This window comes from Cucumis sativus, chromosome 3 (genome assembly GCF_000004075.3).
Source record: "Cucumis sativus cultivar 9930 chromosome 3, Cucumber_9930_V3, whole genome shotgun sequence".
Lineage (NCBI taxonomy): Eukaryota > Viridiplantae > Streptophyta > Magnoliopsida > Cucurbitales > Cucurbitaceae > Cucumis > Cucumis sativus.
Window position 1 is genome coordinate 7179187 of NC_026657.2, and position 24063 is coordinate 7203249.

A 24063-nucleotide genomic window follows, 5' to 3' on the forward strand; every position below is an offset into this window, starting at 1 on the left:
TTGCACTTTCGATCGATATGGAAATTCAACTCTCTTCATTCGCTTCTTCTTCCTTTCTTCTCATGATTCTCGGCTTCGTAGGCTGTTTTTTCGAACCAACTACTGGCCGCATTCATGGAGGAATCGCAACGTATTGGGGCCAAAACATAAGAGAAGGGCGGCTGACTGCAGCCTGTGCCACTGGAAAGTTTCAAATTGTCAACATTGGGTTCCTCTCGACGTTCGGTAACGGTCAGCCACCGCAAGTGAACTTAACACGCCACTGCAATCCTATTTGCAACGGTTGTTGGAATGTGAGTGCAGGTATCGTCAACTGTCAAAATGACGGCGTTAAAGTCATGCTCTCCATGGGTGGCCCTCATGGAAACTACTCCCTCTCCTCCGCCGCCGAGGCGCTCGACCTTGCCGACTACATATGGAGCAACTTTCTCCATGGCCACTCCACTTCACCACGGCCGTTTGGTTATGCACCACTGGACGGCGTGGATTTCAGGTGTGTGTTGTATATAGTTGAGTTGATTTAATTTCTATTAAAAACGTAACCATCCATTCTATTCAAATTAGTTTGTATGTATCTATTATAGGTTTTTTTGTCTCCTAGCTCAATCCAATATTCGTTTCAATCTTTCAAAAACGATTATAGTTTTTTCTAAGATGAATTTTAAAAAAAATGGCCATGTGAAAATCTTGGACTATATTTTTCTAATACATATATTCTATAAAACAGGATTGAGCGAGGAGAATTCTCCCCTTACTACACTCTACTTGCTCGGCGGCTACATGATTACGGCCAGCAATGCGGCCGAAAAGTGTACCTAACGGCGGCTCCACAGTGCCATTTCCCCGACAATTACTTAACCCAATCGCTTCACACCGGACTTTTCGACTACATTTGGGTTAGATTTTTCAACGACCGACAATGCCAGTACAATTCTAGTCACCCATCTGGGTTCCGGTCGTCGTGGATGCGGTGGATACATTCAATTCCAGCGAAAAAATTTTACCTGGGAATTCCGGCATCTGAAGAAGCTGGCAAAGGGTACGTGGCGCCGTCAGTGCTGATGAGGGAAGTGTTACCGTTTGTTAAAAGATCTGTCGGCTACGGTGGCGTTATGCTCTTCGACTTGTCAAATGATGTTCAAACTAACTATAGTTCTTTAATCAGCGGTAGGGTTTGAAATTATGAAATTAAATCACCTAATTAGGGTCGGTTTGAGGTTCGTATAAGTAGAGAAACAATTTTTCTTTTTTTCTTTAGTTACATAAAAAAGTCGTTCAAATTATAAAAATATATAAGAGATATATATAGTTCGAAATTAAAGAAAAATAAATAAACTTAATTGTTAATTCATGTTCTTATTTTAATACCTTCCTAAAATTGCAATTTCGATATGAATATTGAAAAACATATAATTCAAATGAAAAATGGTGTATTGTTCATTCTTAAAAAATCTATTAAAAAACTTAGAACCACAATACTTAAAGGCAGCATTTTTTATTAGTTATTTGCATAATGATTCAAAAATTAAAGTCAATTAATCGTTCATAATAAGTTGAAAGTCGTCCATTGTTTAGTAGTAGCATCATTTTCAATGGAGACAATAATGCAAACAATCACTTTAATTCAATTGGCACATATTTTCCTAGTTTGAATTATGGTTTGGTTTTCTATCTAAAAATAAACTATTTAGAGTAAGTCAATACTCTTATTATTATTAATTTGTTGGCTGAATGTATGTAATGTTGTTATCATAGTTTAACAAAAAAAAAAAAAATATAATATATATATATATATATATATTATAAATCACAAAACCGTTAAAAATATGTACAAAAGATAACAATATTTCAAATATTTCATAACGATACTTATAAAATACATACATACGGTATATAACCATAAACATGAAATTTATTTATATTTTGCAAATGTTTTATTTCATTTCGTTATATTTAAAAATATCTCTATTTATTATTACTCTATTTATTATTATTATTATCATTATTTAATTCCATTATTATTATTATCATTATTACTTTTTTTCCATGGGATTGTATCCCTAGATTACAGTCTGGCTATTGTCCTAAGTCTATAACTTTGACAGATAATGTATGCAGATTTTTAGAAATAGAATAAATAATATTATTGTTCCTTTTATTCCATAATTAATTTTGAAGTTGACTCAAAATGTTACCCAATATAAAGAGGTTTTCATTTTTTCAAAATAATTCCATGCATTTAAAAATTGTAGGTTTAAAATAAATTTTGATATTTACTTGTTTATCTAATAAAAAAATAAGTACTTCGATTGTCCACTGAAGACTCAACCTTGATGATTATATAATATATAATTCATGAGCTTTTTCTTTAAAAAATCATGATATAAATAAATTAAAAATTAAAACTATAGCAAAAAGAATATATTGATTATTAGGTGTGACATATCATATATCCATGGTACCATCATTGCTTTAAAACTTATAAGCTCATTATTCCCAATCCAAATCATTAACATCTTTACCAATAAAAAGAGAAACTTCTTTTATATTTCATACAAATTTTCACATGATTTTAAAAAGTATTATTTGATGTATAAAGTAAAGAGTTTTTAAAAAAAATTATTTAATAGAAAAAAACACAAAATTCTTACCTTTCATTTTTGTATTAAACAATAAATATCTATTAAATTATACATTACTCATGTTATCATTTATTTAATTTGTCATTAGACATAAAATTAAAAAAATCGGTTGCAAAATAGCAAAAATAGTTATGATGACAGAGTCTATATAAAAATTAAAAAATAGACAACCGTCTTATAGTTGTTTATATATAATTATTTATCATTTAAAAAATATAACGTTTAAATTCATAATTTTTAGAAAATTTAAAATTTCACCTAAACCAAAATTTTAAAAGTTTTAAAGCATAATCAGTTAACTTGTAATTAAAGTGAAAAAAGAGAGAAACAAATTTCCCCGCCTACCATTTTAAATAAAATAAAAAAACGTTAAAACGTCACCGTTTAAGTTAGATTCCAAAGCAAAGAACCAACTACCCAATATATAAATAAATAAATTTGGAGGTTCACATTAAATACGCGCCCTCTGTTTTCTTCCCCCTTCCTCTTCTCCGTGTCATTTTCCCTTGCAATTAACTCCAAAATAAAATCCCACTTCTCTTCTCAGCTTTGCTTCTCTCTCACTCACTCACTAACTCACTTTGCTTTCTCTCTCACCGAATCCAAATTCCCACTCTCTGTTATGAAGCTTCCTTTGCTTTGCTTTGATTTGATTTGATTTCTTCTCTATAATTCATTGATTTCTCTCAAGAAAATGGAGTTGGATCATCAACTCAGACCGGACAATCCCGCTGCCATGACTTTCGACGAGGCTTCCATGGAGCGCAGCAAGAGCTTCGTTAAAGCTTTGCAGGTTTTTTTTCTCCAACTTCTTCTTCTTCTTCTTTGATTTTTGTTTCGGATCTGATTCTTTTTCTTTTTTTCGTTTGCGTGTTTGGCTTGTGGACTTTATGCTACTTGTTCTTTGTTTTTCTTGATTTGCTGCTTGTGGTGTGTTGACTTTTTTTGAATTTGGATGCTATACTCGTTGAGTTGAGGTGACTGATTTTTCGGAATGAAAGGCTGTGAAGATCTTTGAATGATTTAACGAATTCGTTTAAATTTTAATTTGGATGCTGTACTTTGATTGGATAACTTTATTTCGAATTGGTTGAACGGTGAAATGCACTTTAGATTTGTCGTGTTTAGGCATGATACGGTGGAAATTTTTTGAGATGTATGTCGACACTGCGCGTGAGGAGAATTTAGCTTCATTCGATCGTTTCCGAATGAGTCTGTGGTCCGCGTACTGTATTTTGGTGCACCTGCCAAGTCTGTACCGAGATTGGCTGGAAGTATCTAATAATTTTATAGAATCTTTAGTTCTCTGTCAGGATGATCTGGTTTGAGAGAGAGAGAGAGAGAGAGATGATTACTTCTACTGTAGATCTTTGCTTTTTCCAATTTCCGTGCTGAAATTTGTTGTCTGCGTATATTTCCATTCCATTTTTTATTTTTCCTAGTTTCATCTTTTATAGAAGTATGTGGATCCCATTGTTTTGACCTATATAATATCTTTCACTCAGGAATTGAAAAATTTGAGGCCTCAGCTGTACTCGGCTGCTGAATATTGTGAGAAAACCTACCTTCACAGTGAGCAGAAGCAAATGTAAGCTTGGCTGGTTCACTTCTTGGCAGTGATTTCATGACACAATTGTGGACATGCTTCTACTAGTTGATAAGATTTTAATCCCGCACTAAGTCTGTTATTAAGTTTCTTGGCTGAATTTTCCTTTCCTGTGCTTCATGTATCTGTTCAATGCTAGTTAAGACGGACATTATTTAAATTTTATAATACACTATCTAGTTAAATATGTAGATAAATTAATCTCTAATAAGCAATTTCTTGTATTGATATTTGGTATGGGTGAATTAAGGTCAAACCTGGATCTGTTTCAATGTTGTTAACCACCATGGAGTCTAAGGCTTTGCATGGTTAGCATTCAGTATGCCTATGCAGCATGGGATGCAAATGATGTACTTCAATATAGGTTTATGATGTAAATTGATGATTAAAGTGGATGTAGATCTATGTTAGGATAAACCATACATATAAGTAGGTCTAATATTCCATGCTTCAAAAAATTGGTGCTGGGAATTTTCCCTTTTATAACACACTAGTCAGGTTGCTAGTCGAGAAGAATTGACATGGCGCATAATGAGAACTTAGGAAAGATGATATATCTACAAAAGTAATAGACATGTAACCAATATAAAAAAATTGTCTCAGGGTGGTGGACAACCTAAAGGACTATGCTGTTCGAGCTCTTGTGAATGCTGTTGATCACCTTGGTACAGTGGCATACAAGTTGACTGAGCTTCTTGAGCAGCAAACATCAGATGTATCAACCATGGAGCTTAAAGTTTCTTGTCTAAATCAGGTAAATCTCTTGCTCATGTTTCATTAGGGAATTAAGCTAATGATATCAAAGGAAAAATTAAGCCTATTTTATTTTAGCAACTTCTTACATGTCAAACATATACGGATAAAGAAGGCCTCAGGCAGCAGCAGTTACTGGCATTGATCCCAAGGCATCATAAGCACTATATTTTACCAAGTAAGAATATCAACTGCCCTTCCATTATTGCCTCTAGCTGCTATGGTAGCAGCTTGCAAGTGAATTTTAACCTCTCTCTCATATAACCTTTTCCTAAACAACTAGATTCTGTCAGTAAGAAGGTACACTTTAGTCCACACATACAGACTGATGCTAGGCAGCAACCCTTTCAAGCAAGAGGTCGTCTTCAGCCCTCAGGTATCTGGTTTATAGTTGAGACATTTAGTTAATCTATTTTTGTTATTAGTTCATTACTATGAAAATATATTGGTGCAACTTGCTTGATTTAGTTTCTATTACCTTTATTTTTTAAATTGAAAGGAAATTTAGTTTCTATTATCAGTTCAACATCCTGCTCAACTATTGGTTTGAGCTTTTGTCTTTTTAATTTCCATTTTAGGCATTGCTGCATCTAAGACACTTTCATGGCATTTAGCCTCAGAGACAAAGTCAACACTGAAAGGTGGTTCAAATTCTTTAAACAGGTAAGTACAGAGAATTTCTAGCATGGTTTCAATTCTATGTATTCCCCTTAATTCATGATACTTTTTTTTGCATCACTATACAGCAACGAGGATCAAAAAATTGCAGAAAAAACTTCTGGAACTTTCCATCTAATAGGTACATAAAAATTGAACTAGTGCACTGCCATGTTGAAAACTGGTGCCATTTATGTGACTGAATCTTTCTCTTGAAATGATAATCCTTATCATTGAGCATGACCTTGCAGATAACGATGCCGCTATCCGTCCGAAATATTTAGCAGGTCACAGTCAGCCATCAAATGGATTTCCTGCTTCCAGTGCAATTTTGCAATCCCTAGGTGGTACACACAGGGTAATGTTAAAATTGACCAGAATACAGGCATTTCTAAATCCCAATTTTATTATGAGCTCATGCATCATAATTAGGAGTACAAACCTTTTTACATGGGTGTTGTTGGATTGGTTTCTTCAGCCTATCCATTGTTTTATGATTATCCATTTTCCTCATCCCTTTAATGGAAGAGTTTTTTAGGTCCATTTTGTTTGGATAACGTAACATGCTAAAACGTTTTATACCATTGCGTGATGAACTAGAACAGTTTCACTTCCTGTCTTATGTACACACCATAATCTCTAGAGTATCGCATTTACATATTTTGCTGAGTATTCGTAGGGACTTGTATTCTTGTGGGTACAGTCTGTTGCTTGAGACGACGAACGCTAGTCTTCTAGTAGACTGTTCCATTGCTAGCATTGGTTGTTTCTAAGAAAAATGTCAATCTCACAGCCTATGTTTTACAGGAAGCATTCGAGGGTTCCAAACATTTGACAGCATTCAGGTCATTTGATGCCCCCAGTCGACATGAAAGAGTACACGTCCCTACTCGCAGCAAAAGTGTGCTATCTGCTTTCTTCGTAAAACAAAAAACACCAAAACTGAAGGCAGGCTCCGTCTCGTAAATTCTTCAACAAAAATAACCAGCAATAACCTCAACTATCGTGGCGCAAATTCTACATGTATTGTATCTTCCTCCACTCCTCCATTTTATTCTCTTTTATGTGCAATAAATAATGAAAATCGGTACATAAAAGTAATAAGGGATTTAGGGAAGATGGTAGACAACAGTGTCTATCCTCGATTCTTGCTTGATATGATAATTGATAGGTTAATTTCTTTGGACGGTTCATTTTCTGTATTGTTACTTGTGCCTAATTGATTGCTTTCATTCATACACTGTGGCTAAGGAGTCCAATGGTCTTTGGGGATATAGTTATATAATAGTGGTTGTATGATTATTGACGAGTTTTATTCTACACATAGAAAATCTGGTCCCCATAGAAAGAAATTAGAAAACTAGGGGTCAATACTTTAAAAGCCTTGCCTTGAAACTTGGTATCTTTGTAATCTTGATCTTTCTAGAGCTCTCTTCCTCCTTTCATGGCAGTGAGATCAAATGATTAACCTATAGGATAGTAATTCATGTCTTGTCCACGAGCTATATATTTGGATAAGCATTCTTAGTTCAACTATATATTGTTGAGAATTTGAACTTCTTACTTTTTGGTCAAGAATATTATGCTTACCTAGTTGAATTATATTTAGGTTGACAACTTTACAAGAATATTTGGTACTTATTATGTGATCCAAATATTAGCTAATAATCATTAGCTTGAGTTGCCATAAATAAACTTGGCTCAATTGGAATAAAATTTGTACTAGTGTTTTCTTTTCCTATAAAATTCATGTATAAATTTATGTCGGTTGAGTTAGATTAAAGTTGTTAATGTTATTAAGTTTGTGACATTGAACTTTATGTTGTGAAATTGTAACCATTAGACAAGATAAGAATAGACAAGATAAGAAAGGTAAGGGGTATGTCAAATTAATATTTGTGCAATTGAATCTAAAATTGTCACCCCACGATTACAATATAATATTTAAAACGAAGAATCATTATAGCTTCTTTCTATGTCTTGGAGTTTGGGGCTTCATTATCTTTAACCTTTATTCCTATTTTCCGTGTAGCTTCCTTTTTGTTCTATTCTGTCAGGGTAAATAAAAGATTCAATTTGATCTTATATTTTTCTTGTAGCGTGAGAATCAAATTAAATTTTAGATAGCTTTCGTATGAACATGATATCTCAACTTTTTCAGCCACGCCAAATTGTCAATCCTTATAATTGTGTATATTATAAGGTTTTACAACCTATCTCTATCCTGGAATTTTGCGTGGACTTGTCACCTATAATTAGGAGGGGAATCATACGTTATTCTAAAATTTATTTTAAAAAAAAAACATTCTTTTGAAAGAGTGTTGCAATTTGCAATTCATACAAGACGATTGACATTTTTTTTTTTTATAAAAGAAAACGTTGTTGGGAATAATTGAGTCATGGTTAGGTTGGTTAAAGATAAAAAGGTTCGTACGAATATGGACAGAGAAACATTACTTTAATAAATAAAAAAGAAAACAATGAGATGTATGAAGTTTTAGTACTATTGTTTGTTAATGAAATTTGTGGCTCAGTACTCAATATTCAAACATATCTTAGATAACATCGCGCCCTTACTAGTAATATCTCGTAGATTAGGGTGTGTTTTTACTACTATTAATAGCAATTATTATTATTATAATTTAAAAAAGATGGAGCATTGCAATGGTTGGAATAGGACATTCTCCAATTTTCATCCTTATCATAATTCTACTATGGGAACTTTACTTTCAAAGAGACGTAACAATACTAATACTATAATACTTTTCCCTTTCCAACTTATATTAAGTTCTCACGCAATTATTTCAAAATAAATTTATCTGTTGAATCTCTTCTAAACCTATCTACTTTGCAGGCCATTTCAATGAAGAATCAATAAAATATATGTATGTATATGTATATGTATATGTATATATAACCTAGCTTAGAATTTAGTCATTCCAAAAGAGATTGGTGATATATAGAAGGGAAGAAATTAAAATAAGAGATAAAAAGGAATATGACGTTCCACATATTATAGCCATATTATTATTATAATGGTGAAAAGAGCAAGAATTGAACTCACATCAAGTTTTTGTCACCTCTTGGTTGGAGGTGAAATGACCTAGGATAGGCTTTGAGTCGTTTTTAATTTAAAATTTTGTCACCCTGTGACCATTTTCCTCTCGTTTAATCCCTTCAACTGCCATTTAATTCTGTAACTAAACATAGCGCCAATTTTTTTCTATCAATATATTCATCACTAAATCAATTCAATTTGAAAATAATTAACATGGACATAGTTCAATTCAACAGCACTAGAAGCAAAAATGTCTACTTTAAATTGAAACCATTCAGTTTTTTTTTCACTCTAAGTGTATGTATAATTCGAGATTAAGAAATCAATTGTATGTTTGAACTCTATGGATCAATTTATAAGGAAGTTGTCCTCATTGGATAGTCTATTTGTTGTATATTTATCAAAAGACAAAAGAATACCGAGACCATATTCTCTGGTTTTATAAGATAAAGAGATCCATTTGAAAATTTTTCTTTCGAACTTTTAGTTTATTCGCCTTCGTGAGATTCTGTGAGGGAGCAAAATGATGAGTGTGACTAGGGTATAGAAACTAGAGAGGTATGCTAGTAATGATTGGTCCATTGTTCATTTTCAAGTTTTTTTTCGGACTTTGATTTCAATGACCTTTTATAATTATTCTATATATACACTATTTTGCTTAAACATTGGAGCTCATTCTTGTAGAGGAAATTCACACTCCTTTGTATTCTTTCATTTCTTGTCTCGAATTAAAGTTGTTTTCATGCACATATACCTTAAATCTTAAATTTTCATAACAAGTTAAACATCTACCACGACAAACACACAAGGGTTATTAGAAGTCACATTCATACAAGTTGTTAAGTTTTTGGAATGAAATAAGGTCCACCACCACCCCCTACATTTAGACAACAAGAGAGTAACATCAAATAAAAAGTTAAAAACTACAAGTTAAAAAGTTTTGTATTCATGTGTTCAACATCTTTTGCCATCATTTTCCCCATTCACCCTATAAAAGCACACTCCATTTTATTGCTCTCACTACAAAACCAACTAAAACAAAGCTCACTCCACCGCCACCCTTAATCTTCCACCGGAAAAAAATGGAGTTCCGCCGCCGAGCTCTCCTCTTCTTCATGGTCATTTTAACACTAATGGCGAAATCCAATGGTGGGAAGATAGCAATTTATTGGGGTCAAAATGGAAATGAGGACACTTTGGCAGGCACTTGTGCCTCCGGAAACTTCCAAATTGTAATCCTAGCTTTTCTAGCCGTCTTCGGCAACGGCCAAACGCCGCAGCTCAACCTCGCCGGACACTGCGACCCCTTTAGCAATGGATGCATTCGCTTGAGCTCTGAGATAAAGTCATGCCAAGCTAAAGGCATCAAGGTTACTAAGTTTGATTATTATGATTATTACTATTATTATTAAATCGCGTATCTATCAATCATTACAAAAGTTACGACGTTTGATTATTATTATTACCATTATTAATTTAATCCGTGTATCTATCAATCATTGTAACACACACAATTTAAATTATGTTGAGATGGGTAGACTATATATTAAGATTATATGTTGTTAGATAGATGAGATGGTTAGATTATATTATTGATATCTTCATCTTCAACTGCACCAACCATAGTTTAACATGTGTTCATTAAAAAGAAATTTCTTTACTACTTCTATGAGTATATATAAAGGTAACTTTTTTGCATAAATAAGTTGTTAGTTTGACCATATAAGTCAAGAGTTCTGTCTCTTTAAAGTACTAAAGCTTGTGTCTATTTCTACGATTTCTTATGTTGAATTTAATTATGAGTCGTATGAATTCATAGGTGATACTTTCTATTGGAGGGGGTGCAGGAAGCTACTTTCTTTCATCAGATGATGATGCTAGAAAAGTGGCACTCTACCTTTGGAATAACTATTTAGGTGGACATTCAGCATCTCGTCCGCTTGGCAATGCTGTGCTCGACGGTGTTGATTTTGACATTGAAGGTGGGACAAATCAACACTGGGATGTCCTAGCCAGGTCTCTGTTGAAGTTTGGAGCTCAAAATGGCAGGAAAGTGTTCATTACAGCAGCACCACAGTGCCCTTTCCCAGACGCTTGGATCGGGAACGCATTGACGACAGGCCTTTTCGACTTTGTTTGGGTTCAATTTTACAACAATGCACCCTGCCAATTTTCAGGAGATGGTAGCAATCTTTTTGACGCTTGGAAGCAATGGACTTCCACAATTCCTCATGCTCAAATCTTCTTAGGCCTCCCTGCTGCTCCTGCTGCTGCCGGTAGTGGGTTCATTCCCGCTAGTGTTTTGAAATCGAAAGTACTCCCCATCATCAAACATTCAGCAAAGTATGGTGGCGTTATGCTGTGGTCAAAGTTTTATGACGAGCAAACTGGCTACAGCTCTTCCATTAAACACAATGTTTGATAATTCTAATATCTTACGTTATGCATGTGTGTGTGTGTGTGATCAACAATAAAGTGTTTGTTTAGTTTTAGCTTTATGGATTCAAATCTCTTACCTCTGTGGTCAAGAGTATGTCTAGACCAGTCATCGAACTTTATTGGTTTTAAGAATAAAAGTTTGTGGAGATGTAATTACATTTGATTGACACATTCAATAAATGAATCTATGCTGTTTGAATGATCACAATTGGATGCATGTGTTAGCCTAATAAGCGTCTTTTTTTTAACCAATTATCAAACGAAACTTCATCAACTCAAGCTTAAGTTTGTAACATTAAACTAAAAGTTCAAATACAAATTGGTGAAATTGAAAGTTTTAAGTTTATCATATCAGTAAAGTAATGGGAAGCAAAATTAAAGCAATAAGTCGATTAAACTAAAAGTTTCCGTTTCCGCCATTTAAATTTAGTTCTCCGGTGGCGGTTTCTCTAATCGAAATGCGACTAGTTTGATGCATTTGATTATATCTTATGCTCTTGATGCGCTGAAAGTCCATGAATTAACAACTCTGGAAATTGATTATAGAGTCCGAATATTTGATGGTGCTGAGAGCTTTACAATTTGAATTAGTGCATTATATTTGCTTGATTAGTTATGATTCCCTTATCGATGAAGGTTCGATGTTAGGAGTCTTAGCATACGAATGGGAATCTATTTTCCCTTCTAATCATGGTCTCTTTCTGTATTAGCACAAAACTACTTTTGAGATTTTCCATTGCTTTCAACCGACCTGCTCAATGGAACTTTTTGACTTGCACAAGTTTCAGTTCATTTAGATTAAAACTTGTTTTCATATTCGTTTCTGCCATATTATTGTGCATGAAAATGTAAAGCGAACAGCTAGTTAACTAGCAGAGGGCCCCTTGGTTTAGTTATAGGAAAATGAAGAGGACCAGTTACTTTTGACTTGCTATCAAGAGTTTCTATTAGTTTGGTTTTTGTCTTTGAAATATACAGTTTCAAGTTTTAGCCTACAAGCTGGGCCGCCCATGTCTACATGATGTCTATTTCCTTTTCATGGATTTCATTGAAAACTTATATACATAGTATAGTAGATTACAGTGTGTGAATGGGGTAAAGCGAAGAAATGAGCTGTATTGCTAGGAGCCTAGGACCTCTCAAACTTCTTATCATCGTAGAGTTAAAAGCTATTCCCAAATTGATTTCAAATAATAGTACCTTCATATTTATTTTATATACACAAATTGGTATAATGTTGTTTTTAACTGTCAAGAGTAAAGCTGACTAGAACTAACTTTATGTTGCTGAAATAGGAACAATGTTCGCTCACAGTAGTTTATTTTTGTGAATTAATTACTCTAAGTTATTACATCATGAAAGCCTTATTCAGTGAAAGATCCTTCTTCACGACTTTGTAGTGTTATTCAAATTACATAGATTATTGATTACCTAATCTTCTTACAACTTCAGCTTTTCCACTAGAAATGCTGGACTTTTCACTTGGATTTCTCAGATTTTTTCTCCTTGTTTTCCTTCGTATTACTTGAATATTTTTAGAACCACATGTTTATAGAATATAGTGAAATTTCGAAAAGAAAATGATTTTTTTTTTTAAAAAAAAAACTTTGTCTTTATCCATACAAATTAGGCCACTATTGACTTAGATATTTGTTGAGCGTTTTGGAGTTCATATTCTGTATGGCTGTGTGCTTTCAATGTGAAATTAGATGTTACAATAGTAAAAATATTTAATGCATGTGCTGTCTTTCTGAAGTAATAATATCTATCCAATACTCTATTGGCTACAAAGAAGAATGCTGTACTTGTCTTCGATGTCTCCTTTTTCCTGTTGACTGGATTTGGATTAAGGGGTTCACTGCATGGGATCTTCTCACCATTTAAAAACGAACTATTAATCCTTGGTGTTCTTCGTATACATTTTTCGCTATTTAGATCAGTAACTACTTAAAAGTATTGAAATTTAAATTGTGAATAAAAGCAGAGAGATTTTAAAAAACCGAAGTATCTGTAGTTTGCTTGTTTTATAAGCAAACTAGGAAAAGATACTCCCATTGTCGTGAGATTTTTATGTGGGAGTGGTACTCAAATTTCGATTTAAATGACATAAAAATACAGGCCATATAAAAGAATTAGCAGAAAGTATTATTGACATTTTTCTCTTGAGGTGGACGTGGAGGGAGAAAGGGGAGGGGAAAAGGGGTTGTTTCCTTGTGTCTCATGTTCGACCTTAATGGAATAGACAAAATATGCACTTGTGACCACCATCATGTTTAGTCATATGCTGAGGTATCGATCACGTGGTCTTGTCATCGAAGAATATATATAATTGTTTCCTTCCTCACTGTTACATTCATGAATTGCAAGGGACTGATGGATGACCCCCGACCTCTAGCAGTTGAAAGCTTTTCTACCAGTTGGCTTTTGAATGTGAAGCAGTCCTATGATGCCACATCCAAAGTGATGGATTATAAGATTGTTAAACCTTCAAGGTTACTGGATGAAACCCAAAGCTTCAAATTCAACACTTCAATCCATCCATCCGTTCTTTTATCCCATGCTGATGAACTTTTTTTTGATGGCTCTGTCAGACCAGTTAATATAAACCACATAACAGGAGCCTCCAATACATCTGATTTTGTTCCAGTTGAGCTCAATTCTTCACTCTCTTCTTTAACTTCTAGTCCAGCCATAGAAAACAGATGTCATTCTGGAAGATGGAGAAAAACATTATGTATGTTACAGAAGTCTTTAGGATGTCTCAGTCCCATATGCCATAAAGTAGACCCAGCTGAAGTTAACTTGGATGATGACATTAAACAAAAATCCAGTGATGTTAGGAGTCAACGCCAATCCCCACGAGTATCTCCACAAAGCAACATTGGCCCCTCATCAGGTGATTGGTGCCATCTAGAGAACTCAATTTATGAAGCAATACTTCACTGCAAAAAATCAATAGGTTTGTTGCATGTTTCCTTGTTTTATGGTTAATTAATCTCCATTTGTTCACCACACAGTATTCTCATTATCTTCTTGATTTAGGGAATGATATCTCGGACCAAAATTAAAGGGCAATGGATTGATGAAGTACCAGACTTCTGGAATGGTTCCAGCATGGCAACGTGTTCTTTGTCCTCTTTTTCTCTGGCAGTATCCCTTTTCACTTAATTTTCTAAGGAGAAGTTATATTTTGTCAGTCCTTTGAGAATGAACGACATGTATAGGATCTTGGATGTGTTTGTAAGGGAAGTATCTCATGCATCCTTGAGAGTGATGTAACTAGGATGCTACCTTGTCTTGTTTGATATGCTGTGTACCGTAGAGTGAGAGAAACAAGTTATTGTTCAAGAAAAAACAGGGCGTCTGTTTTATACGGAATAGGAATGCTCGTTTCTATTCAATGTTGTGCGTTTTCAGATATACACATTCAAGTTTTCTGACAGCTATGGAAAATTCTATATTTACTTTACTTTGGACTTACTTTTTCGCATATTCATACCAATGCTTCCATCTTTATAAAATGGCAGTTTGTGAGGTGCTCAATTGCATGTTTTACATGGCTAGTTTCTGTCGCAGGAAGTTTCTATCCCAATTTTTATTCCTGGAATGCAGTCGGAAAACTACCATTTCTGTCTCTGGAGAGAGAGAGAGACAGAGACGAAGAGAGAGTTATGTTAAGCTGGTTGCAAGTGACCAAGTACAGGACATGGACAAAATATGTTAGGAGAAAGGCCACGAAGTTCAACCTCACCCCTTCATTGCTTTCACACCCTTTTGTTGTTTTCCTTTTTGTTCAATCTATCCTTGATCTTTACGGTGGAGTCCCCGCCCATACACATTACACACACACACACAAAGAGAGAGAGAGAAGAAAAAAGAAAACAAAGAAAATAATGCATGTCACCCTAACCCTTCCTTGTATTTCAAACACAATCCAAATATTTAAATCCTTACTGAGGGGACCAACCATAGTCTTATCTTCACTGCTGGTTATGACCTTTGCCCATGGCCAGGGGTCACATGAATATGACATCATCAAAATTCATCTCGCCTTAATCTTGAATTTTGGTAGCGTTTGTTTATATCATATTTTGTTACGGTAACAATGGATGGATAAAGAAAATAGAACCTTCTATCCATTATGCTTCCAAATATTCTTGTGCAAACATAGGTTAAAACTGCACTGTAACAAAACCTTGTTTGGGGGATGTCCATTGATGGAACTCATTGCAAAATAGGTAGAAACTATTAGGCCTAGTAATTCAAGCTTATGACCACAAAACACTGACTATGAAATTAGATTAGATTTAATGAGAAAGAATGTCAGTTAGAAGGATGCATAGCAAAAAGAGAAAATTATGTGTGTGTTTATTTATGAAGTTGCTTCGTGGAGTTTTCATTTCTTTCTATGGATAGACTACATACCTGTGAATCAATACATTGTTGTTAGGACCAATAACTTTTGTTGGTAATTAAGCAGAGAGAGGAAAAAAAGGTTGGGAAAAGGTCATTCAAAGAGTTATAATTGTGATGAAGCTTTCCCTGTAAAGAGTGAAAGAACAGCCTCCCTAGTAGAAAATTATCTCCTTGTAAAATGACATAGTTTTCCTAAATGTTTTTACCAAAGATAACCAAATCGCAGTGATCCGTAGTCCTAAGCCTATTCCAGCTCAAAGTCCATATCTTGAGTCTTTCAAAATCTATGTACCTAAAGTGTACTTAAAGTGAAAAAAGATGATTTCTTCGGTCTAGATATCTCTTTTTCCTCATCGACTCGAAAGGTATCCCTCCAAAATAAACTTCTGATTCAACTTATTAACAAATCTTGAGTTCTAAGTTATTGTTTACATAGAGGTGGATATTAGGAGAGAGAATTTCACTACTTGTGCTAGTTTCATAATTGGATTTTCCCCTAAGCTTTTAGACTAAAGCATATCATCCACTCTATTTAAAGAAATTCGCACATCCTCTCTTCAAAACTTATTTCTAGAAGATAAAAAAGGAGGAAACAAGGAGAGAAAACCCCACCAGACTCGACCATTATACATGTCTATAATCACGAAAAGCGCGTAACTTACCAATATGAAACATCTCTATTTGATGCAAAATTACAAAATATGAAGCTACGAGTCCTACAAAACCCAAAAAGAAAAAAAAGAAGAAGAAGAATAATTCCCCACCACACAAGCCTTTTAGGCAGCAGGGGGACCAAAGACGTTGATATGGGAGGCATGTCCCATATGTCAGGCAATGAGTAGCTGTTGTTGCTAATGACGCGGCGGCAAATGCCTAAGATTTCACTCTGTTCAGACTCCCAAATGCCATTTTTAGGAGTTGGATTCTTTGTTTCTATGAGATGTTGAACTCTAGAGTTTATGAGTCTTCAGAAGGTGGCAAAGCCAAATGAGGTTGGGTTGGCGTTTTGGTATGCCATTCTAACTTTCATATTTTTCTTTTGATGAATCGTTGCACATGGAGTTTTTAGTTGGAATCGTAATTGGGGACCAAAGTTCTAATATTTGTCTTTGGTTTATCAAGATCAGATCATACTGAGTTACTTTGTCTGCCTTCTGATTATGATTGAAATCAAATGGTCTATATAGTTTGTCCCACAAGTTGAAATTGGAATTGGAAAGATTTCAAACCTCTAACCTCTAATTTGTAGTTAGCTCAGACACAATTAATTTTTAGGGAATCTAGGATTTAAGGGCCTACCTAATCACTCATTATTCTCTTAGTATGCTAATCTAAACACAATGAAAATTCATCAAAACCAAATTTGGTTTGTGTTAAATAAGATTATTTTATACAGACAACATTTAATTAGATTCGTGTTTATATATAAACAACAACAAATTTGTGTAATTACTCTGGATATTTTTTTACTGGTCTTTATAAATACTAATGAATCTCAAGTTACTATTATGAGTAAATTCGGCTTTGTTTTACATAATAACTTCGGCTTTATTTTACATTGACTTACGAGGCTAGTTGCAAATATAATAATTAAATTTAATATAATTAAGTATACAACAAAATTATTCAAAAAATTATAAATATAGTAAAATTTGTAATCTATAAAGAGTTTATCATTAATAGATTATGTTGCAAATATTAATCTATATCGATAAACCATAAAATTCTATAAATGGTAGAATTCTATCAACGGTAGACTTTGCTATATTTTCAATTTCTAAAAAAAATGGTCACTTTATATTATTGGTATTCCTAAAAGGGATAATTGCTAATTTAACAATTAAATTCAAAATAATTAACTATATAACAAGATTTTGAAAAATTTTATAAATATAGTAAAATTTGTCAAATTATATTAATAACATAAGTTTATTACCGATAAACTATGTTGCAATATTGGCCTATGATGGATGATACAAAGTCTATTAGTAATAATTCTAGTATACGTTAAAATATTGTTATATGGTTGATTATAAATTATAATGGTAAATTGCAATTTTCCGTCCTAAAATTGTTTTGGGAAGGAAAACCCAAGCCCATAAAAGAATAAAGCCCAACTATATGAACCGTCTCGTCATTTTGTAAGCCCAATTTATTTACATAGATCAATCATTCCAATTTAATTTCTGACCATTATCAATTTGTTCGTACAAATTTATTTACATAAGATACGAAGTTCATATTTTTGAGCTGAATACTGAAGCTTCGCAATTTACAGAGAAAATTCGGAAGAGTTTCGTTTTGGCGCATCGCATCTCCTTCCTTCTTCGCATCAGTTATCCTAATCTACTTGACATTTTTTCTTCTTAATCTATTTGGTTTTCATCGATTGTTGCTCTCAGTAGCAATGAATCCAGTTCCGCATCAGTTTACACCTCAACGTCCGTGGTTCCCGGTGCCGCCACCGAATCCGCCGCCGTCTTCTTCTTCTTCTTCTTCATTTTTCTGGGACAACCTCAATGTGCGTGATCGTTTAAGAGAATTGCAAGACACTCTCAATCTCGCCAAGTCAATGTATGTGTGTTCGTAATTTTTTTTTCTTAGACATTATTTGTTTGTTCGTAATTTTTTGCATACTACGTCTCAGTTCAGTTACTTCTTGTCCTAAATTGTGATTGAAGTTTAAATATTGATAGGCAGAAAGAGCTGGAAATGTTGATGTTAGTTAAAGAGGCCAAATTATCCGAGCAGAGTACTGATAGTCTGCCTAATGGTTCTTCTATTGGTGAATTTTGTGATTACTTGGAAGATAGAAGGATTAGTTTGGAGTTGCAAGAATCACGTTCGGTTGAAGCTGCAGCTGGTTTGATGGAAAAGTTGAGAGCTCAGCTTCATCCATTTAGGCTTGATACGGATGAATCGAGTCTCTGGGAAGCAGTTAGGTTATCTGGTAAATTATCAAAGGCCAAGAGAAATAAGCAATGGAGAAAGAGAAAGAGGAAGCGCGTTGCTGAATCACTTGCAAAGGTTGTCTTTATTTGTATCCCAAATTATCTAACATATTTACTGTAATCTTACTTCTTCTTTTTTCCCACCTTTTATTCTGAAATCTCAGGAACGAGAAAGTTTTGATCAAGTTGATCTGGAGGCTGATGAATGGAGGGCCAGGGAGATTGCCAAAGATATTGCAAAACGCAAGGTGCTAAAATATCAACTGATCTTCTTTTTCTTTCTAATCTCCCACTGGTAGCTGAGAATTTAATGTCCTTTTTTGGCTTCTTTTTTAGGTTGGATAAGCGAGTTCTATTGTAATCTGATCTTTAGTCTAGACATATAAAAATATTTAGGGGAGTTATTTATTCGTTTATATTTTAGTAAGAAACTAGGTGTTGAGGAGATAAATGGTTATAAGCAATAGGGCCATTGGAAGATGGTTTTCTATTTCAGATTCAGAACCAGTAACCAAATTTGTGGTCGTGTCCCAAGAACATCGAAGTACAGTACATGATGGGGTTTATAGAAGTATATTGATAAAAATATTGAAAGTCTGCATTTAACTGCTGCCAGCTCTCATGTTCATATAAATTCTATTGTTTCCTCATCTCATGAACGGGTTATTTACTTCCAATAAAAAATATATATATAGACAGCTCTTTACATTTTCACAGTTTTTTTCTAGACATAAAATCTTCCCCCACCCAATGTTTTGTACTTGATTACTATCGTGCTTTTGCTTGTCTAACTCTGAAATATGGAACATTGGCACCATGTATTGACAGAATGATGTTAATTGTTGATGAGCAAAAAATTTCAGGTGGAGAAGATGAACGAAATTGCAAGAATTAAAGCAAAAGAGGAGAAAAAGAAGCTAGATTCTGAGGTGAGAATCAATCAAACTATAGTATTAAAACTATTCTCATCAGTTTTTTTCCCCCTTCTTATGAGCTTCTAGCTAATGTTGGATATCATGTAGCTTGAACTGGCACTAATAGTGGAAAAGTTGCAAGAATTACGCTCCATCAGGATCCAAAAGTTGAAGAAACAAGGTTCAGTTTTTTACTTCTTCATTTCTAACTGTATCGTTATCCTTCTTAACATGCAGGTGGTTTGTTTTGCTGGTTTAGCAGATTTGTTTCATTCGTTTTGGTCTTTGGCAATTTGTTAGGTGTAGGATAGAAGACAAATTCTAAATCGTTTTTAATTTTAATGGTTCCCAAAGAGATTTGTCATGGTTCTACCAGAGTCATTGTAGAATCATGAAACCTTGAGAAACTTGGGAACATTTACGGAGGCTTACAACTGGGGATACAAAAGCAATTGGTTTAGGCTAGAGGAATTTAGTATGTGGTTTTTCTCTTCCTCTGTCTGCTGAGGTGGTTATTGAAGGCTTAAAAATTTGGGGAAAATTTGACATTCTCTATAGGATAAAAATAATGTTGTGAACCAGAAGTTACAGGGTTGAAAAGGGTATGTCTTATTTTCATGGATTGTGTTGTTTAATTATTGGGTAAGTCAAGATTTTGAGGTTTAGTTTGGTCCTTGGAACTATTTTCTTTCTGACTTCACTATGTGAATGAATTTCTTTTTTTTCTCTATTTAAAAGGAAAAAATGATCGCTGTTGTGAGTTCTTACTACCTTCTCTATCATTAAATTGCCCTCTCTATGTGTAAATGCATGTATTATGAAAAGTAATATGCTGCTGTCTCTATATGCAATGGTACTTTTGAATCCTGTGTTTGAGCCAAGAAATTTTGACGCTTGAATCTGGTTATATCCTAATGATAGTAGTAGTTGGTAATCTATTTGTCCAGGTCATTTTCTACCTGAGGAGGATGATAAGTTTCTAGAGAAGGTTCGAGCTGCAGTTGAAGAAGAGGAACGTCAAGCCCTTGCTGCAGCTGATACGGATGCTGCCAAGGATGCCATTGCTACTGCAGAGGTCTCTAGGAAGACTGTTCCAACTTACCCTGAATCAAGGGATCCAGATAGTGCTACAGATAGGTCTGAAGAAAGAAACGATCAAAGATCTGCCGGTGCAGATGAGAAGGTCTCCAACACCAGCACTAATAAAGAGCCTGGGAAACAGTTTGGAGAACTACAGGGTTATGGAAGAATGTACGATTATGCAGCCAACTTACCGATGGAATTCTATCATTATTATTACGGAAGTAACACCGATATGGGCACGTTAATTGAGGTAATTGTTTCTGTGCTCTTCACTTATTGCAGAATTTTTGTGGCATAGTCTAGTGAAATTCATGCAGTTGGTGCATACTTTGATCTTTTATGTCCACCGTTGAGTTGAATTTGGAAGTCTCATTGTATCTTTAGCATTTGTAGAAAAGCTAAGCATACTTTTATTACCTTTTCTGAAAAAATTACAGTATAATATTGGTTCACGAATTTGGGAAATCTAGATTATTTTTATTGTACAAAGTAGTGAGTCTTAGAAGTATGAATTGTTATAGCATGTAAGGTTTTGTGTTTCTAAAGGACAGCTTGAGGCCTGAGAGATTTGTGACTTGTGAGAGATGTTGAAAAGCCTAGTGTAGCTTTGTTATTCCATTTTGTGGAATTAAGAAATTTGTAGTATGAGAGAAGCAAATTTAAATTTTAACGGACTGCATGCTAAACGGTAAAACAATGCTAAAGACTTGCTTGAAGCTAACCCAAAAGTTCGAAACTCTTCCTTCTCTAGAAAAACAATACCCCCTTGGCTCATGACATACACATAACCTTATTACGGTGCCGAACTAGTCAACTGTTTTTGTGATTCTGAAACATTCCCTTGCCTCAGTTTACTAAAAGAAACCAATAACACTCTTTGTGTGCAGGTAAGACGATCATGGGATGCATTTATAAGACCAGGAGGAAGGTACGATACGATTACTTACTCACAAATACCTACAATAGCTTCTCAAGTGTGCTAATTATATAATCCTCAACAGTTTCACAATTGTATATATTTAAATATTTGAATGCATTGACAGCCCAGAGAGGTGGGAGAGTTATGCTAATTGAATGTTCCTACGAAATTATGTGCAGCCGGATACCAGGGCATTGGGTTGAACCACCACCACCCTCAGATGAAATATGGGCAGCATATTTGGTTCCACAAAAATGAAAACATCCAACCATATGATCAGAATTGGTTTTCCAAGCTTTGGAAATGCATCAATAATATAAGTTGATTAAACGATTGGAAGAGACTGTCTTAATTTGGTTAACAGTTTCGAATAATCACTGGATGTACGAGTGAGAAACTCAAGAGGATACTTTGAATCTAGTAGTTGCTATAGGCATGTACACACTTGAGCTTACGTCTTTGAGGCTGTAAAATGATTTTTTTTTTCTTTTCGGGATCATATGTGAACGTGAAATTATGTAAACACAAATTTTGGATGGAACATAGAGTTTTAAAGAAGCCCAATCAATTATTATTTGGTTCCTTCTTTATTAGAAGATAATGATTTAGAAAAGTATACAACATTTGCTTGTGGTCTTTTGTTCTACTTCTTAAAAGTATTAAAAAAGAAAAGTTAAGTGTGGCTGCTGGGATTCGAGCCCAGGTCTCCACGGCCACAACGTGGAATTCTTACCACTAAACTACAGCCACCTCTTGTTGATACAAACAGCACATATTCTAAGAAAACTACGAATAAAAACGCTTTGATTTTCCAAATGGTTTCTTAAGTTTTAGAATAAACAATTTGGTCCTAAATTTGTCTTCAAGATTTGATAAATAGTTCTAAATTTGTCTTCAAGATTTGATAAATAGTTCTAAGATGGTTGAGTGGGTTAATGGACAAAAATACATTTGGTAAAAATCTTATAATATTATTTTCTTAATGATGTGTGAGCAAATTTGTATTTCTGTTATCCCTGTTTTTACATATACTCAAATTAATCATCAAAATGTATGGCGATAGAAAAATTCATCTTTGTGGACAACAAAAACGATATTTTCATCATTTTTCCCTTTTCCCTGCCGATTAATTATATTTAACTTTTCTCAAACCTACTGACTCATATAGGTATGTATTGTGGTTCAAGATTACTTCTCAAACCTACTAAATTCCATCTGGCTAGTAACAATTTTAATAGAGTATATAATTAATTTTGGCATAATCTCATTTTGATTAGTTCTGTTGATCATATAGATAGAAGCTTGACTTTCTAATTAACTCATCCAACATTAATTTGAGTACTACTATCTATTTGTAGTATGGGTCGACTCTCTCCACCTCTCATTACTGACTCATACATGTATGTATTGTGAGGGAATCAAGTAGATTTAACGGTTGCCGTATGGGTCTATTATGGAAGCAAAATAGACAAGGCAAAGAAATAATTTTGGAATGACTCGACGTTATATTTCTTGATTTTATAGTTTTTTCCCAAACCCATCACTCAACGTTAGCATTTGCACTTATTCCTCCAGAAATATGTATAATGCATTCTGTAACTTTTCTCAATTTGATCGTCAGGCATTTGAGACGTTTTTCTTCTTGATCTTCAATTCTATTTTGGGAACTACCAATGATGATAGTATTTTTAATTTCCAGTTATTTTCTCTCTCTATATATATATTTTTTAGATCTATGTTTTTCGTTCGAATTCCACATTTCTCTGGTAATGATCCATAATCAACATCATCAGCTTCACATACAAATCTAATTTTCTTCCTCAAATGTTCTAACAAAAAACAACCCAACAGAGAAAAAGCAAAAGAGATTTTGGGTCATCAGATTAGACTGTTCAGAAAGTAACCACGAAATAAAACCTAATAAACTACAGAAATTATGGGGGTTAGAAACGAATGTTGCCGAGGGTTCAAGACGATCCAAAACTAATAACGATTTGGGCGTCCTACGATTCGGCAGCTAAATCTGCGAAGGATTTAATTAAAAGTTAGAGGGGTCTCAATCTCAGAGTTATCCTCCCCTCTGCTGGGACCTTCGCTCAAGTCAAACAACTAGAAATGTGCAAGAAAAAATCTGTATGAAAAACTAAAAATTCGAAAGCCGAACCAGTTATTCGAAGCTTGGCTCGGCAATCTGCTTTTCACTACGATTTCCGAAGGCAAACTTGGAGCCAAAGCGCATTGATTACAATGGCGCCCCATCCATAGGACCCTTCGATTTCAAAATTAAAGGAAAAAGAAAAACGGAACGCTCAGTGAATACGAACCAGATTGATATTCATCTTACAGAGCAATTATATAACCGCCCCGTAATCGATGACTTTCCATCTTCAATTTCGCTCTTCATCGCGTCAAATTTCTCCGTAGAGACAGAACCCAAAATCGAAAACCCTAATTATCCTAACCCTACATTTCTCGGTACCTGATGATGACAAAGCTTAGGGCTTCTTATATAGGTGAGAATACAAAGCATGGGGCCGACTTGGTTATATGTCGAAATTCAAAAGCCCAAGCCCAAGATGAAGCCCACCTTTATAGGGTTTTAGGAGAAAAGAAGAAGAAAAAAAA

The 24063-nt window shown here is 34.3% G+C and overlaps 5 protein-coding genes and 2 non-coding genes across 8 annotated transcripts; 5 read left to right on the forward strand and 2 right to left on the reverse strand.

The window, feature by feature from the left end:
* On the forward strand, positions 1 to 1321 carry LOC101209165 (acidic endochitinase). Its single transcript, XM_004134267.3, has 2 exons — positions 1 to 493; positions 728 to 1321. Exons 1-2 carry the CDS (start codon positions 18 to 20, stop codon positions 1176 to 1178), a joined length of 927 nt encoding a protein of 308 aa, XP_004134315.1. The 5' UTR covers positions 1 to 17; the 3' UTR covers positions 1179 to 1321.
* A 1778-nt stretch (positions 1322 to 3099) lies between these two features.
* Positions 3100 to 6896, forward strand: LOC101215885 (protein ABIL1). The gene is made up of 9 exons (XM_004133790.3): positions 3100 to 3435; positions 4148 to 4230; positions 4852 to 5002; positions 5080 to 5179; positions 5285 to 5377; positions 5580 to 5664; positions 5748 to 5800; positions 5910 to 6016; positions 6466 to 6896. The coding sequence occupies exons 1-9, from the start codon at positions 3337 to 3339 to the stop codon at positions 6622 to 6624; spliced, it is 930 nt and encodes a 309-aa protein (XP_004133838.1). The 5' UTR covers positions 3100 to 3336; the 3' UTR covers positions 6625 to 6896.
* A 288-nt stretch (positions 6897 to 7184) lies between these two features.
* LOC101216129 (acidic endochitinase) lies at positions 7185 to 11363 on the forward strand. The gene is made up of 2 exons (XM_004133791.3): positions 7185 to 10086; positions 10536 to 11363. Exons 1-2 carry the CDS (start codon positions 9799 to 9801, stop codon positions 11136 to 11138), a joined length of 891 nt encoding a protein of 296 aa, XP_004133839.1. The 5' UTR covers positions 7185 to 9798; the 3' UTR covers positions 11139 to 11363.
* A 2137-nt stretch (positions 11364 to 13500) lies between these two features.
* LOC101209413 (probable membrane-associated kinase regulator 6) lies at positions 13501 to 14624 on the forward strand. Its single transcript, XM_004134268.3, has 2 exons — positions 13501 to 14114; positions 14198 to 14624. Exons 1-2 carry the CDS (start codon positions 13511 to 13513, stop codon positions 14221 to 14223), a joined length of 630 nt encoding a protein of 209 aa, XP_004134316.2. The 5' UTR covers positions 13501 to 13510; the 3' UTR covers positions 14224 to 14624.
* Positions 14625 to 17796: 3172 nt separating this feature from the next.
* LOC101209659 (U11/U12 small nuclear ribonucleoprotein 59 kDa protein) lies at positions 17797 to 22051 on the forward strand. 2 transcript variants are annotated; one of them, XM_031881838.1, is made up of 8 exons: positions 17797 to 18145; positions 18268 to 18598; positions 18687 to 18770; positions 19386 to 19451; positions 19545 to 19617; positions 20384 to 20769; positions 21407 to 21447; positions 21563 to 21694. In XM_031881838.1, exons 1-8 carry the CDS (start codon positions 17979 to 17981, stop codon positions 21591 to 21593), a joined length of 1179 nt encoding a protein of 392 aa, XP_031737698.1. In that variant the 5' UTR covers positions 17797 to 17978; the 3' UTR covers positions 21594 to 21694. The 2 variants fall into 2 exon arrangements, with proteins under 2 accessions (XP_031737698.1, XP_004134317.1); XM_004134269.3 differs by having other exon boundaries at positions 17802 to 18145; positions 21618 to 22051.
* A 65-nt stretch (positions 22052 to 22116) lies between these two features.
* On the reverse strand, positions 22117 to 22188 carry TRNAH-GUG. The gene has a single exon. It is a non-coding gene; the product is annotated as a tRNA-His (tRNA).
* A 1199-nt stretch (positions 22189 to 23387) lies between these two features.
* On the reverse strand, positions 23388 to 23536 carry LOC116402991. The gene has a single exon (XR_004215722.1). It is a non-coding gene; the product is annotated as a small nucleolar RNA snoR145 (small nucleolar RNA).
* Between the last annotated feature and the right edge of the window lie 527 nt (positions 23537 to 24063).

Bases quoted from the DNA above. Each gene is read 5' to 3' on its own strand.
- LOC101209165 (XM_004134267.3), top strand. From the start codon at position 18: ATGGAAATTCAACTCTCTTCATTCGCTTCTTCTTCCTTTCTTCTCATG. The intron at 494-727 runs GTGTGTGTTGTA...TCTATAAAACAG, and splicing joins CTGGACGGCGTGGATTTCAG to GATTGAGCGAGGAGAATTCT.
- LOC101216129 (XM_004133791.3), top strand. From the start codon at position 9,799: ATGGAGTTCCGCCGCCGAGCTCTCCTCTTCTTCATGGTCATTTTAACA. The intron at 10,087-10,535 runs GTTACTAAGTTT...ATGAATTCATAG, and splicing joins GCCAAGCTAAAGGCATCAAG to GTGATACTTTCTATTGGAGG.
- LOC101215885 (XM_004133790.3), top strand. From the start codon at position 3,337: ATGGAGTTGGATCATCAACTCAGACCGGACAATCCCGCTGCCATGACT. The intron at 5,378-5,579 runs GTATCTGGTTTA...TTTCCATTTTAG, and splicing joins AGGTCGTCTTCAGCCCTCAG to GCATTGCTGCATCTAAGACA. The intron at 5,665-5,747 runs GTAAGTACAGAG...ATCACTATACAG, and splicing joins GGTTCAAATTCTTTAAACAG to CAACGAGGATCAAAAAATTG.
- LOC101209413 (XM_004134268.3), top strand. From the start codon at position 13,511: ATGAATTGCAAGGGACTGATGGATGACCCCCGACCTCTAGCAGTTGAA. The intron at 14,115-14,197 runs GTTTGTTGCATG...TTCTTGATTTAG, and splicing joins TCACTGCAAAAAATCAATAG to GGAATGATATCTCGGACCAA.
- LOC101209659 (XM_004134269.3), top strand. From the start codon at position 17,979: ATGAATCCAGTTCCGCATCAGTTTACACCTCAACGTCCGTGGTTCCCG. The intron at 18,771-19,385 runs GTGCTAAAATAT...AAAAAATTTCAG, and splicing joins AAGATATTGCAAAACGCAAG to GTGGAGAAGATGAACGAAAT. The intron at 20,770-21,406 runs GTAATTGTTTCT...CTTTGTGTGCAG, and splicing joins ATATGGGCACGTTAATTGAG to GTAAGACGATCATGGGATGC.